Consider the following 14,511-nt stretch of genomic DNA (forward strand, 5'->3'; position numbering starts at 1 on the left):
CCACTTCCGCCCTCGCGTGCTCGGGGACTGGACCCGCGTACGGGCGGGTGTAGGGGACACGTGTATGCATTGCCTGCTGTTTTCTCGAGCCCACCCTCACACACTGCTCCCAAAGGTACACGAAACAGCTACAGATTACAGCAGTTGCTTGGTGCCCATAATGTCCCCAAGGAAGAAACAGCCGCGGTTCACGTCCAGAATCATCTTTGGCTGTCAGGAAACAGTGCAGTGACCATTGGATAGGTTATTGTCACGCCTCGGGATAGGCCGAGGCCGCATAGCCTCCTGGGAGTTGCAGTCCAAAGCCTATAATCCATCCACTTTATAGCGTCTAAAGGGGAGCGCCAGAAAAGAAAGCATTTGATTTCAGGAAATGGTTGTCCCTTTCCGTGGTACTGCCTTTGAAGCTAAGGATTTTTGATCTGCGCGTGTGTATGTGCGCGCGTGCGCGCAATGTAGACCTTTTAGCAGTCTATTGAAGTCCATGGATGCCCTTCACCTGTCCTGATTGTTTATGAATTACATCAATTAGATTTCAATAGTTATCAAGGCTTTAATAAAACAAACCTGTAAATAGTACTGTTTATACTTTAAACGCTAAGATTGGGCAGGGTATTTAATGCTTATACTTTTGGTTGTGAGCTTAGCCTTTAATGGCTGAGCCATCTCTCCAGCCCAGGCATGGTATTTAATTGATAATGTTTGCCAAGCATTTACAAGGCCCTGGGTTCTATGACCAGCCCCCACCCAATTCCCCTAAATTATCTTATATAAATACTAATGCCTCTGTCGACTGTTTCCTATTACCCTAATTGAAATGCTAAATTTCAGCTGCGGTTAGATATATTTTTCCTCATCCCAGTTCACAGACTTAACTCGGCTACTGGGAAATCTACCCTAGGTTAAGATTGCTTAGTCTGCAGGGAGTAGTGGCGCACGGCTTTAATCCCAGCACTCGGGAGGCAGAGGCAGGTAGAGCGCTGTGAGTTCAAGGCCAGCCTGGTCTACAAAGCCAGTCCAGAACAGCCAAGGCTACACAAAGAAACCCTGCCTCAAAAAACAAAACAACAACAATAACAACAAGAATGCTTAGTCTAAAGTGTCTAAAAGCTGAATTTCTTCTTATAACTAAAAGACCCAGCTTGCGGAACCAAGCAGTTGTAGTGGAGTATACAGCTATGGGAAAATGTAGCTATTGAGGAATAAAGAAAGACCCAACGGGAGCGGTGGCTAATACCTTTAATCCCAGCACTCAGAGAGGCAGAGGCAGGAGGATCGCTATGAGTTCAAGCCTGGTCTACAAAGCGAATTCAGGACAGCCAGGGTTACAGAGAAACCCTATAGAAAGAGAGAGAGAAAGAAAGAAAGAAAGAAAGAAAGAAAGAAAGAAAGAAAGAAAGAAAGAAAGAGGAAAAAATAAAAAGAAGAAGAAAGGAGGAGGAGGATGACCCCTCTTTACCTTAGTATAATCACACTAGACCATGGAGAATTCTCGTTTCTGTATCACATTTAATGCTATCAACTACCAAGAAAAGGTTAACTTGATTATGCCTGAAGCAGCAGAACATATATAAAATCCTACATAATTATTCCTTCTTAAAGAGGACAGTAAATAATCTCAGCAAAGAGCAGAATGTAAGAAAGAAACAGTAAGTTACAATGAAGTTAATTTCCTACCAAGTCTTATTCTACCACTTGAGAGAATTAAAAAGTCGCTGGAATATTGAGACAGATGATAATCAGCTCTACCTGATTATTTAATAGAAAAAATATAGTTATCAGAGAAGTGAAAAAACTTTGTCCTCAAATGTCTTAGGTGAAAGTTAATATACAACATAGTGCTGTTTGGGGATTGGTCTGGTGCTATGTTTTCTTTTGGATGGCAAGCAGACAAGATAGCTCAGTGTTGCTATCTGCCCAGCTCTAGGGCTTTAAAGCTTGTAAAATAAATTATAGTCTCTGTGTCAGTTATTTGGGAAGCAGCCAGGGTAGAGTAGCCTTTAAGAGTCTAATAGCCCCTTTACAACAGGGTACTGCTTGTTTATTCATTAAGCAAGATGGAGAAGAGTATTTAATTCATTGGTAATATTTGTTTTTTAATTTTCTATAAATTGTTTGTTTGGGGGGCTTTTCGTGACAGGGTTTCTGTGTAGCCCTGGCTGTCCTGGAACTCTCTCTGTAGATTAGGTAGGCCTTGAACTTACAGAGATCAGCTTGCATCTCTGCTAGTATTAAAGGTGTGCTTCTCCACTACCAGTCTCTTCTCTCTCTCCCTCTCTCCCTCTCTCCCTCTCTCTCTCTCTCTCTCTCTCTCTCTCTCTCTCTCTCCCGCCCTCCTCCCTCTTTCTCTCTCAACTCTTAAAAATTAAAAAGGGGGCTAGAGAGATGGCTGTGGATGGCTCAGTGGTTGAGAGCACTGACTGCTCTTCCAGAGAACCTGAGTTCAATTCCCAGCAACCACATGTGACCTGATGCCCTCTTCTGGCCTGCAGGTGTATATGCAGACAGAACACAGTATACATAACAATAAATAAATAAATCTTTAAAAAAAAATTTTTTTTAAAGGTCCTGAGTTCAATTCCCAGCAACCGCATGGCAGCTCACAACCATCTATAATGAGATCTGGTGCCCTCTTCTGGCCTGCAGGCACACATGGGGGCAGAATACTGCATAAATAATTAATAAAATCTTTTTTTAAAGGATTTGACTTTTTTGTTTTTTGAAGCAGGGTCTCTGTATGTCCTTGCACAGAGACCTGGCTGCCTCCCTCCTAAGTGCTGGGGTAAAAGGCATGTACCACTACGCCCGTTAACATCTGTATTGTGTTATCAGTCTAAGTGCATTTGAAGGCACCAGAAAAGGATCATCAGGTCCCCTGGTGCTAGTTACAGGCAGTTGTGAGGCACCTAGCATGGTTGCTAGGGAACCAAATGTCAGACCTCTGCAAAAGCTGCAAGCACCCTTAAATGCTGAGCAATTTCTCCAGACCCTAAAAATATTAATTGTAAGAGACTTGATACCCTATAATCATATACAGGGGGAGGAGGTCCCCCTCAGTCACAGTCATAGGGGAGGGGAGTAAGGGGAAAATGGGAGGGAGGGAGGAATGGGAGGATACAAGGGATGGGATAACAATTGAGATGTACTATGACTAAATTAATAATATTAATTGTACAAATCAAATGAGATGTGTCTACAGAACCTTTGGTTTATCAGTTTATGCCATTTCTTCAGCAAGTATTTTGGCCAGACTATTCATGATGTATTCACTGAATACAGCTGATGGTTTAAAAAAAAAAAAAAAAAGCTCTGCAAACACAGGGACTTCACCATCCCTTATGTATCTAAAAGGAAAAGCACTAAATAGTATAAAGGACTTGAAAGGCAATAAGGAAATCTATACTTTTTTTTTTTGTTTTGTTTTTGTTTTTTGTTTTTCGAGACAGGGTCTCTCTGTGTAGCCTTGGCCATCTGGACTCACTTTGTAGACCAGGCTGGCCTCGAACACACAGTGATCCGCCTACCTCTGCCTCCCGAGTGCTGGGATTAAAGGCGTGTGCCACCACGCCAGGCGGAAATCTATATATTTTTTTTAATTTAAAGATTTTTTTTTTTTTTTTTTTTCGAGACAGGGTCTCTCTGTGTAACCCTGGCTGTCCTGGACTCACTTTGTAGACCAGGCTGGCCTCGAACTCACAGCGATCCGCCTGCCTCTGCCTCCCGAGTGCTGGGATTAAAGGCGTGTGCCACCACGCCCGGCTCTAATTTAAAGATTTATTTATTATTTACACAGTATTCTGCCCAAACGTGTGCCTGCCCATCACAAGAAGGCACCAGATTTCATTACAGGTGGCTGTACATGTGGTTGCGGGGAATTGAACTCGGGACCTTCAGAAGAGCAGACAGTGCTCTTAACCTCTAAGCCATCTCTCCAGCCCCCAGAAATCCATACTTGATCATCAAGAGCACATTTGGGGCCGGGCATGGTGGTGCACGCCTTTAATCCCAGCACTCGGGAGGCAGAGGCAGGCGGATCGCTGTCAGTTCGAGGCCAGCCTGGTCTACAAAGTGAGTCCAAGATAGCCAAGGCTACACAGAGAGACCCTGTCTCGAAAAAAAAAAAAAAGCACATCTGGACTAGGATATGGTGGCATACGACTTTAATCTCAGCACTTCAGAGGCAGAAGCAGGCTGATCTCTGATTTCCAGGCCAGCCTGGTCTACAGAGAGAGTTTCAGGACAGCCAGAGCTACAAAGGGAAAGCTGGGGTCTGGAGAAATGGCTCAGTGGTTAAGAGCACAGTCTGCTCTTCCAGAGGTCATTAGTTCAATTCCCAGCAACCACATGGTGGCTCACAGTTATCTGTCCCTCTAATGCCCTCCCCTGGTGTGCAGGTGTACATGCAGATGCAACACTCATATAAATAAATCTTTAAAAAGAAAGAAAGAAAGGACAAGCTAAGGGTTAGTTCAGTTGTTGGGTGCTTGCCTAAGGCTGGAAAAGGCCAAGGCCAAGAAGTTCATCTTCAGGATGGGTGGGATACGAGGAAGTGGCTAATTAGAAGTAATGGCCGATTTCTTTTTAGAAGGTTTTATTTCAAGACACCATCCAGAACATGACTCATTCACACGAGCCAAATTAAGTGTTTTACCTCCTTTTACCCTTCAAAAATGCATAGGAATGCAAATAAAACATCCCTAACATGCCTCTGTACAGCTTTCAGAAATGAGAGTTCATTGAAAATGCTTCTCCATTTTCAGTTGAGGTGAGATTTGTTAGGAAATCTCTGTAACAACTTGGTCATTTTGTGGGGAGGTAAGCTCTCAGATTGTCCCAGAGTCTCCTGATTTGATCTCATCTTTCCAGCTTCCTGAAAACACAACAGAAACAAAAATAGTAACAGTTTTTCAGTTTACTGTGACCTACACACATATTTTCTTTCTAATATTCCAAACCCCAAGAGACCCAGCCTCAAAAAATAAAGTGGAAGAAGAACGGAGTAAAATTCCAGACATTGACTAGCTGTCTTTCTTGCCCAGATGTACACCTGCATATTCGAACACCCATGCACTTAGAGATACGTGTGCGTGCACGCACACACAAGCACTAGGAGGGAAAAAGAAAAAACAAACAAACAACAACAACAAAAAACCCCAAAAGGAACAAAAAGGGGATTTAAACGGACTTGGGACCATCATTTGTATCATCTGAAGCTACTATTCTAGCTAACAAATTAGTTAAGATCAACCATCGTTTAAAACTTAGCTTTTCTGCTGGGCGGTTGGGGTGCACGCCTTTAATCCCAGCACTTTGGAAGCAGAGGCAGGTAGCTCTCTGTGAGTTCGAGGCCAGCTTGGTCTACAAAGTGAGTCCAGGACAGCCAGGGCTACACAGAGAAACCCTGTCTCGAAAAACCAAAACAAACAAACAAACACGCGTAGCTTTTCTCACTTTGGCGAGGGTGAGACAGACAGTCCCGGATGAATGAGAGGCTTTTTCCGTAGCTTAGCACAAGGCAGTGTGAACCATTTGTTTATAGGTCCCTCTATCTTCCCAAGAAGGCACCCTCGGAGCCAGCTATCACCTGAGCCCTGGAAGAACAATCGAAGAAGTCCTGGATCTCTTTCCTGCAAGCCTCGTCGCGGAATTCATTCTGCTTCCAGCAAGCCATCATCAGCGACATCTCCGTGATACAGGTTGCCTCTGGAGGGGAAGAACTGGAGGACCTTCAGAAACAAGCCGACCTTACACCTGTCGCTCGCGCTTACCCAGGCAGCCCCCGTTCCAAGTGCTCACCGCCTTTCTCTCGCCGTCGGTTCCCGACGCGGTTAGCTAGGATAAGAGGTTTGTTGGGTTTCAGGATAGGTTTCCCTGGGGTCCCAAACCGCGCCAGGCGGCCGCGCAAACTGGGCGCCGCCATTTTGCACAGCGTTCCCAGTAGGCTCTGCGGCGCCCGGCGTGACCCCTCTTGACCCTTACGCTCTCTGCGCGCGGCCCACCGACTGCTGTGCGCGCACTTTCCTCCGCACACTGCCGCTCGGTTCAAACCCCGGCGGGTCGGCAGCCGCCACCGGGTTAGGATGCTCTAGGTCGTGCACCGCCCCTTTATACTATGTGGTCCCAGGGACTGAACTCCTGTCATCAGGGTTAGTGGCAGCACCCTTATTTGCCCATTGAGCCTTTTTGCTGGCCTCTATTTATTTTTTGGGTTTGGAGATGATAAAACTGGAGACTTGTACAAAATTATTGGTAAACATTTACTCATTTAATAGTTTCCCTTTATTTTTCTTTCTTTTTGGGGGGGTAGGGAGTAGGTCCCATCAGTCTCTTCCCCCTCCCCCAGGGTTTCTCTGTGTAGCCCTGGCTGTCCCGGACTTGATTTGTAGACCAAGCTGGCCTCATACTCAGACATCCCCCTGCCTCTGCCTCCCAGAGTGCTGGGGCTGCAGGCATGTGCCATCGCGCCTGCCTTTTTAGTTCATTTTAAAAAAATGTTTAAGGCGAGGTCATGCTCTGTGGCCCTGGCTTGCCTGGTACTCATTACTGTAACTTAGGCTGGCTGCGGACTTACCTCCTGCCTCAGCCTTCCACCACGTGCTTGGATCGCAGGCATGTGCCGTGTCTGGCATAACTATTTTTAGGCACTGGGGATTAGCAATCAACATAGAGGTAGATATGAGCCCTGTGAAGTGGATGCTGAAAACCAAACTCCTGAGTCCTTGGAAGACCTAGAAACTCTTAATCATGGACCTACCTCTCCAGCCTGAGTAGACGTTGGGGTAGGTAAGGTCACAAGCAATAAATTCATCCTGAACCTCGTTAGTATGAACTGAGTGTTACTCCTGAGACTCACCAGAAAAACCAGCTCCACCATTTTGGGCCAAATTTAAAGCAAGCTTTAGTAAATACTAAATACTGACCAAGAAATGGACTTTGTTGAAGGCACAGACAGGAGGATCTCCCTGAGTTTGAGGCCACCCTGGACTACAGAGCAAATTCCTGGACAGTGCAGAGTTGTTACACAGAGAAACCCTGTCTCAAAAAACCAAAAAAGTAAAAAAAAAAATAAATAAATAAAAATAAAAAATGTTTAAAAAAGGAAAAAAGAAAAGAAAACAGAAACGGACCATTTCCTGGAGTTTCACACCTTAGGCTGGTGGCCTCGAGCCTCGTTACTCAGGAAGAAAAGCCATCCACGTAGGATTCCAAACATCTGTGGTAAATAATTTCAACACGAATGTACCCAAAGCAAGTACATCTTGCGCTAAAGTAGACAGATAAATTACATGATTGTTGGATTCTCCTTCCATCAGCAGAAATGGCCTGGGAGGTTTTTTTTGCAAATGCTACACAAATCCGTAGCACATCTTTGGACTCGGTTTTGTAAACTGCTAAAAGTCAAACTCTAAGCCCGACAAACCAACCACAAACGGAGGTCCATAAATAGTAACAATATAAGTAAATGTAATAATGTTAAATATTATGTATGTTAACACAAATATAACCATACGGTATGGTGATGCCAAACGAATAAACAGCATTTACACAGCAGTTGTTACAAGAGTTGTGAAAAGTAACCGTTCTTTTATTGACTACTTATTTTTTTATATTTATTTATTTACGTTTTTAAAAGTTTTTGGAAACAGGGTTTCTCTATGTAGCCTTGGCTGTCCTGGAACTCACTCTGTAGACCAGGCTGGCCTGAAACTCAGAGATAATCCGCCTGCCTCAGCCTCCCACGTGCTGAGACTAAAGGTCTGGGATTAAAGGCAAGCACCACCACCGCCCTGCCCATTGATTGATTATTTATTTATTTATTGTTTATTTGCGACAGGGTTTCTCTGTAGCCTGAGCTGTCCTGGAACTCACAGAGATCAGCTTGCCTCAGCCTCCCCACCCAGTGCTGGGATTAAAACGCGTGCGCCATTACCGCCAGGCAAAAGCAATGCTTCTTACAGATTTGTTACAACAAACATCCTTTCCAAGCCAACATCCTTAACTCCTGCCCCAGGAGATCCGACGCCCTCCCCTGGTCTATACGGACACAGCACTCACTTGACACACATACACAGACGCACAAAACGAGTCGTAGCCTCGGACGTAATACATGATTGTACATGTATTACACATACACATACACATAATAAGCAAGTGTAATAAAGTAGCCAGGTAGAAGACATTATGTAAAAAGCAGTTTATTACGTAAGATGAAACCTGAGGTAATACAGAATAGTAACGTTGTGTTCTACCCCATACTTTGGTAGTAAATAAAAGAAACTGCTACCACTAGTACCCATAACCTGCAGCAAACACTTGGTGCTGTATACGATGTAGCTGAGCCCCAAACTAGAAAAAAAAAATTCATTCTGCTATTTCCATATGGAAAGTAAAGCTTTTTCACTGGCAAGTACTATGTAGTTATTCATGGTTCTTTCCCTTGTGGAAATGAAGCACCTGATTTGTCCTGGTCTTTGTGATTATTTACATAATGATAGGAGAAGCTGGGAAACGCTGAGCAGAAAGCAAGTCTGATTCTCCAGCAACAACTGCTCATGAACAAGTGGCTCGCCGTGTGCGTGAAAGTGCTAACGGAGTGTTCACAGGCGCTGGTGGGATGGAAAGTGTGCTATGCCTTGCATAACCAGCACTTATGCTTGTTGCGCGTATGACACCTGAGTTGTGATCTAGGTTTGCACTGATATAGTAGTTACTTTGCTACAGGAATCAGCATCTGCACTGAAATGGATGACATGCTTGGGAAACAGAATCCTCCATTTGACTTCTTTTGTACTATGATATTTATTTATGTTTATTTCTTTATTGAGACAGGGTCTTGCCATATAGCTCTGGCTGGCCTGGAACTCAGACTCACCGAGATCCACCTGGCTCTGTCTCCCAGAATGCTGGGATGCTAAAGCTAAAAGCATGTACAACCATGCCCATCTATACTATAAATTTTTAATTTTCGTTTTTTTGAAACAGTCTTGCTACTGTAGCCCAAGCTGGCCTACTGCTCATGAACCCACCTAAGGGGTGTGTGTGTGTGTGTGTGTGTGTATGTGTGTGTGTGTGTGTGTGTGTTAACATCGTTCTCTCTTGTTCTCTGCAAGAAACAAAATAGATTAAACAATATCCATGTTATTATGAAGACATTTCTTACTAAAGGACAAAATAAAGGTCTAGGGATTAACTCAGAGCAGAGCACATATTTAGCATGCACAGAGCCTGGGATCCATCACCAGCAAAGCACATACAAAACCCAAAAGCCTTTTGCAATGCAATCCCAGCCCATGTTAAAGCTTTTCTTGGTCACATCCTTGGAAGTCACAATACTAACCAGGAAACCTGATGGCTCAAAGCATCTAACAGTCAAAAGCATTTGTCTCTATAGCTAAGGATTCACAGCTATCTGTAGCTTACAGTCAGGTATACTGATAAGCCAAGAGACTTCTGATAGTTCACTAATACAGTAAGCATAGCGCTAAAGGCCTTTGGCCCCAGAAGAAGCTCTTGGTGTCCTGGTCAAGCCGCAGTAGCAGGCAATTGCTCTCTATGTCCACATCTAGTTCTGGTTGTTGTGGACATACATAGGTGTTTTGACTGCATGCATGTCTGTATAGCACACTTGTGCCTGGTGCCCACAGAGGCCAGAAGAGGGATCAAATCCCCCCGGAACAGGAATTACAGTGGCAGCTGCCGTGCGGGTGCTGGGAATCAAACTTGGGCCCTCTAGAAGGGTAGCCAGTGTTCTTTTTTGTTGTTTTTGGTTTTTTTTCGAGACAGGGTTTCTCTGTTATTCTTGGCTGCCCTGGACTCACTCTGTAGACCAGGCTGGCCTCAAACTCTGAGAGATCCTCCTGCCTCTGCCTCCCGAGGGCTGGGATTAAAAGTGTGCACCACCACACCCAGCTCAGCCAGTGTTCTTAACCACCTCTCCAACCCGAAATCTAAAGTTTTTATTTAGCTAGCCACTTAATGATGACTTAAATTCCTTTCCTTCTTCACTCTGTTTGAATTGGGACTGGCTTTACAAAAAAAAAAAAAACAAACTCAGTATTAGGGTTGTAGCTATAACTCAACTGGTAGAGTGCTTGCCTTCCTAGAACCACAAAAATAAAATAAAAAAATAAAAAAGTGACTCAGCACCATAGTTATCTGGAGGGAAGAATGTGAGTAATAGATTGGAAGGAGCTTTCCAGCCCTAGAACAAAGCAATATACTGAACTGGCATCAGTGTAATATTAGCTAATTAATCTGTTTATAAGAAAAGACGAGCTGGGCAGTGGTGGGCACGCCTTTAATCCCGGCACCCAGGAGGCAGAGGCAGGCAGATCGATGAGAGTTCGAGGCCAGCCTCATCTACAAAGTGAGTCCAGGACAGCCAAGGCTACACAGAGAAACCCTGTCTAGAAAAAACAAAACAAAACAAAAAGAAAAGGAATTCCAGAAATACCCTAACACAAAACCAGGCAGGAAGAGTGATGGAAACGTTTGTTGATCTTCCCAGTGTTTGCGGGGAAACAGCCTAATGCAAGCAAGCAAGAGCTCCTTAACACACATTTGATAGTAAAGACAACGCAAGTGTTTTTAAAGTGACAGTGTTGTATACCTGTAGCCCTAGCTACTTAGAGGCAGGGGCAGAACTGTCAGGTAGGCCCAGGAGTCGGAGGCGGCCTTGGGCCATGTAGTGAGACCTGTCTCAAAAGCGGGGTGGAGGGTGCGGGGGAGCAGAGAAGCAGAATAACACTCCACGCCGCCCCCGCTTGGCCTCTCCATCAGTGTCACAGCTGATTAGAGAAGTAGGACAAGGAACGAACACTGCTTAAAGGAACTAAACAACAGAAGCTTTATATCCTAGCCTGGCCCATCCTGCCCAAATCTGAAAGGATGAAATGGCTACAGATACACGAAGTGTACTTGAGTCAAGTACACTCTGTGGTTTCTTCTTTTTTCTTTTCTTTTCTTTTTTTCTTTAGAGATAAGGGTTTCTCCATGTAGTCTTGACTGTCCTGGACTTGCTTCATAGACCAGGCTGGCCTCAAACTCACAGCGATCCTCCTGCTTCTGCCTCCCAAGGGCTGGGATTAAAGGCGTGTGCCACCATGCCCGGCTCGCTTCTGCCTCTCTTTAAGGAGAAGCTCTCTTACCACAGGCTGAGATACTGGCTACATACCCTCCAGGTAGAGAGGCCTGAGGGTACTCACCTAGCATTCTCCAAACCCGAGGTTCCATCCTCAGTGCAGGGCAGAGGAACCAGAGTAGACAGTGTTCGCTAAAGGCTGGGCAGTGGGCGTGCCTTAGGAGCCGCAGGAAAGCCATCTCAAGTCCTCAAGCCGAATGCTCTTTTGTAAGGGAAGTCAGGTTTTATTCCTTCTCATAAAAATCTGATGCACATAATCCCAAAATTTGCTCTGCCGTGTTTCATTGTTGTGGATCATGGCGGTGAGAGCTTCCCCCTGGTAGAGACCTTGCCAGTAATCTTGTAGCCACATTTCCTTCCAGCTGAAATGACAAAACAGGAGGGGGTAAGTGGAGGGGCCAGGGTAGGAACAGGTTGGTCTACAAAGAGACAGCCATGGCAACACAGAGAAACCCTGTCTGGGGGGTTAAAAAAACAATTAAGCAGGTACTGTGCCTCTGGATAGGGCAAGGCTCTTCTGTGAAGGAAAGAGACATAGAGTAAAGCTAATCCTATCCCAAGAGATAGAAATAGGTCATAAACATAATGACACCATAGTCACCTAAGTAGCTGACACTGCTCACTTGCCTCTAGCCGCAAATGTGGAAGAAGTGCCAAAGGTCCTTGGCATGGAAATAGTATTCTAGGGGAAAGCAAGGGAGCCTTTAGAAGGTTTTAACCTTCACCATTACTTAAAAATCTAAGCAAAGGTGCATTGATAACTGGCGTGTAGAAAAGGCATAACCTGAATTTTCTTTTGTTAGGGGAACAGGGGTCTCAAATAGCCTAGACTGGCCTCAAACTCACTGTACAAGGCAGTCATGACCCTGAACTCCTTAACCTTCTGCCTCGGTCTCTATGGTTAGAATTACAGGCCTGGCTACTTCCTTAATGCTTTAACTTTTCTAGTAAACCATGTGTTCAGCATAAACTGATAGATTCCTAGTGCAAGACTAGGGCAGCAGGAAACAGTGCAGCAGGAAACAAACAGTGCAGCAGGAAACAGTCCTCCGCTGCCACCCACTGCTGAGTCCCTGTTTTCTAATTATTTTAGTGATCCCTCTCGAAATTAACAGTGGAGGCTCGCTGCGGGTAGCCTCAAAGTCTCCCGCTCTACCTCCCACGCACGCCTTTCCCAGCACAGGCACACTCTGCTCTCACTTCCCTCTGTCCCCACACTGACCAGTATTTATTATACATCCATCGAAAGCATCCCTTCAATTCTGTCTAGAGTGAATAAAGCAGGCTATGATCTAAAGCAGGGCCTAGAAAAGGAGGGCCGGGGGTGCAGCCCAATGGTAGAGTGCATGCTTAGCACACACACAAAAAGGTGTAAATGCTTTTTGTGAGCACAGTGGCTCACTCTTGTAATCCCAGCACTTGGGAGGCAGAGGCAGGAGGATGAGGCCGGGTTACAGAGGGAGACTCTAGTATGCTTGGTTGATTGACTACTGCAAGAAGTGGGAGGCAGGGGTTCTTTCAAAATGTTCTCACTGGGCTGAGGTGTGTGACTGGGTGGGAAAGTATTCTCTTGGCATGCAGAAGGGACTGGCCTCCAGCACACTAACACTCACCCCTGAATCACAGGTCCTTAGCTGAGGTGGTCAGCTTGGCACTGGGACAACAGATGTATCCACCACACCCAGCTCCCAGATGCTACTGACATCGTAAAGCAAAGTGAGCCTGTGTATTCTTTCAGCAGTGCCCTACACACTAAGAAAGCAAACAGTTTGATGTGACAGCTGCAGGGCATCCCAGCAACCCCTACCTGTCATCCTCAGGAATCTCTTCGACTTTGCCAAAGCCAGGAGCAGGCACTGGGCAGTCCATGTGCGAGGGCTGGGCAATATGAGGCTCGGGGACAGGAATGTCCCCAGGAGAGGATGCATGTGCTTTCTCGGCATCCAGCCGAGCGAGTACATGGTCGCAGACGAAACACTCAAAGCCATTGAGGTAGTTAGGCAACATGGGATCATTCACTCCCCACTCCCTGTGCTCCAGATTATGCAGAAGAAACTGGTTGGTGATGCCCCCGGGTTGCTTGTATGTCAGATATTTCATATACTCTTCATCATTCTTGTCCAGAAAGTCAATAAACTCTGCCAGCTTTTGAGGGGACTCGAAGTCATCAATTAGGATGATGGAGTGGTTACTGGGCATCCAGTCCCTCACAGAGGGTGATCCACGATACACAGGCACAGCACCCAGATGCATGGGGCGCCACAGTTTTTCGGTGATGTAATCATTGCAAATGGCATTTTCCAGGGCCAAGTGGAACTTATAGCGGGACAAAAAGGCCAAGAGTTCCGGATCCTCGGTGGTGGCCGTGGCTGTGTCCTGTAACCGCACAGTGGGCAGCTCGCGGTTCTGCAGGCACTTGCCATAGGAATCCACCTAAGCGAGGCAGAGCACGGCGGTCAGCAGGGTGCCTCGTCGCCCGGCCCACCCCCTCCCCGCTATGCTAACCTCTCACCCACCGGGATGTAGCGCATGAGCTCGCGCACGTAGCGGTCCCGGTCCGCGGGCACGTCGCAGTGAGACTGCAAGTAGAGCAATGGCGCGTACCCGCGACGACGCCACTCGGCGCGCTCCCGGAGTGGAGGCGCAGGCCGGCGCAAATAGGCGACCCCGGGCAGCCATTGCAGCGGCAGTGGGTAATCAGAGTGGCGGCTGAAGGTGGCCGTGAGGTTGAAAAGGCGGATACCCGGGCCGTGGCTCAGCAGGAAGTTGTTGAGCGGCGATTCCTCGTGCAGGAGCGCCCAGCTCTGGTGCGCTAGGCGCGGCAGCGGCGCATCAGCCGCACGAAAGTCCGTGCCGTAAAAGAGCAGTGCGCGCGTCCGCGGGTCGGCGCGCGCCCGTCGATCCCGGGACGCCACGCACGCGCCGTGCGCGCACTCTATGCGCTCCGAATCACCTGGGAAGTGCGGAAACAGACCCGGGCTCCACCACAGCAAAACCGGTAGCTCCGCCGTCTCCGTGTTCGCCGGAGGCGGGGACCCCGACCCGCGCGCCACCCCCACTGCGCCTAGCGCATCCGGCGGCCGGAAAACCGCACCGTCCCACGGCTCCGCCCACTCTGCCTCCCCACCCGCCTTCCCCGTAGCCCCGGACCCGGAGCTGCTGGCCGCACAAACACTGAGCACTCCCAGCGCGGCCAGCACCGTCTCAGGGCAGCGAGCAGCCATGTCCACACCGGACCCACTCAAACAGCACGAAACCCCGCCCTGCGGCGAGTGGGGAGCCGACCAGGTCCTACGCCATAGGGGCACGCGGCGCATGCGTAGCTCCTCTCAGCCACAGGCTGGGCTGGGAGAGGTCGTAAGTAATGAAAG

At 47.1% G+C, this 14,511-nt stretch overlaps 2 protein-coding genes across 2 annotated transcripts; both read right to left on the bottom strand.

The window, feature by feature from the left end:
• Positions 1-4,574: 4,574 nt before the first annotated feature.
• CHCHD1 (coiled-coil-helix-coiled-coil-helix domain containing 1) lies at positions 4,575-5,960 on the bottom strand. The gene is made up of 3 exons (XM_084795022.1): positions 5,797-5,960; positions 5,585-5,703; positions 4,575-4,870 (listed from the first exon to the last, which is right to left on the bottom strand). The coding sequence occupies exons 1-3, from the start codon at positions 5,918-5,920 to the stop codon at positions 4,757-4,759; spliced, it is 357 nt and encodes a 118-aa protein (XP_084651148.1). The 5' UTR covers positions 5,921-5,960; the 3' UTR covers positions 4,575-4,756.
• A 2,219-nt stretch (positions 5,961-8,179) lies between these two features.
• Positions 8,180-14,463, bottom strand: FUT11 (fucosyltransferase 11). Its single transcript, XM_084794987.1, has 3 exons — positions 13,657-14,463; positions 12,948-13,573; positions 8,180-11,502 (listed from the first exon to the last, which is right to left on the bottom strand). Exons 1-3 carry the CDS (start codon positions 14,455-14,457, stop codon positions 11,358-11,360), a joined length of 1,572 nt encoding a protein of 523 aa, XP_084651113.1. The 5' UTR covers positions 14,458-14,463; the 3' UTR covers positions 8,180-11,357.
• Positions 14,464-14,511: the final 48 nt, after the last annotated feature.

This window comes from Acomys minous (assembly GCF_964271855.1).
Source record: "Acomys minous genome assembly, chromosome: 9".
NCBI classification, from domain to species: domain Eukaryota; kingdom Metazoa; phylum Chordata; class Mammalia; order Rodentia; family Muridae; genus Acomys; species Acomys minous.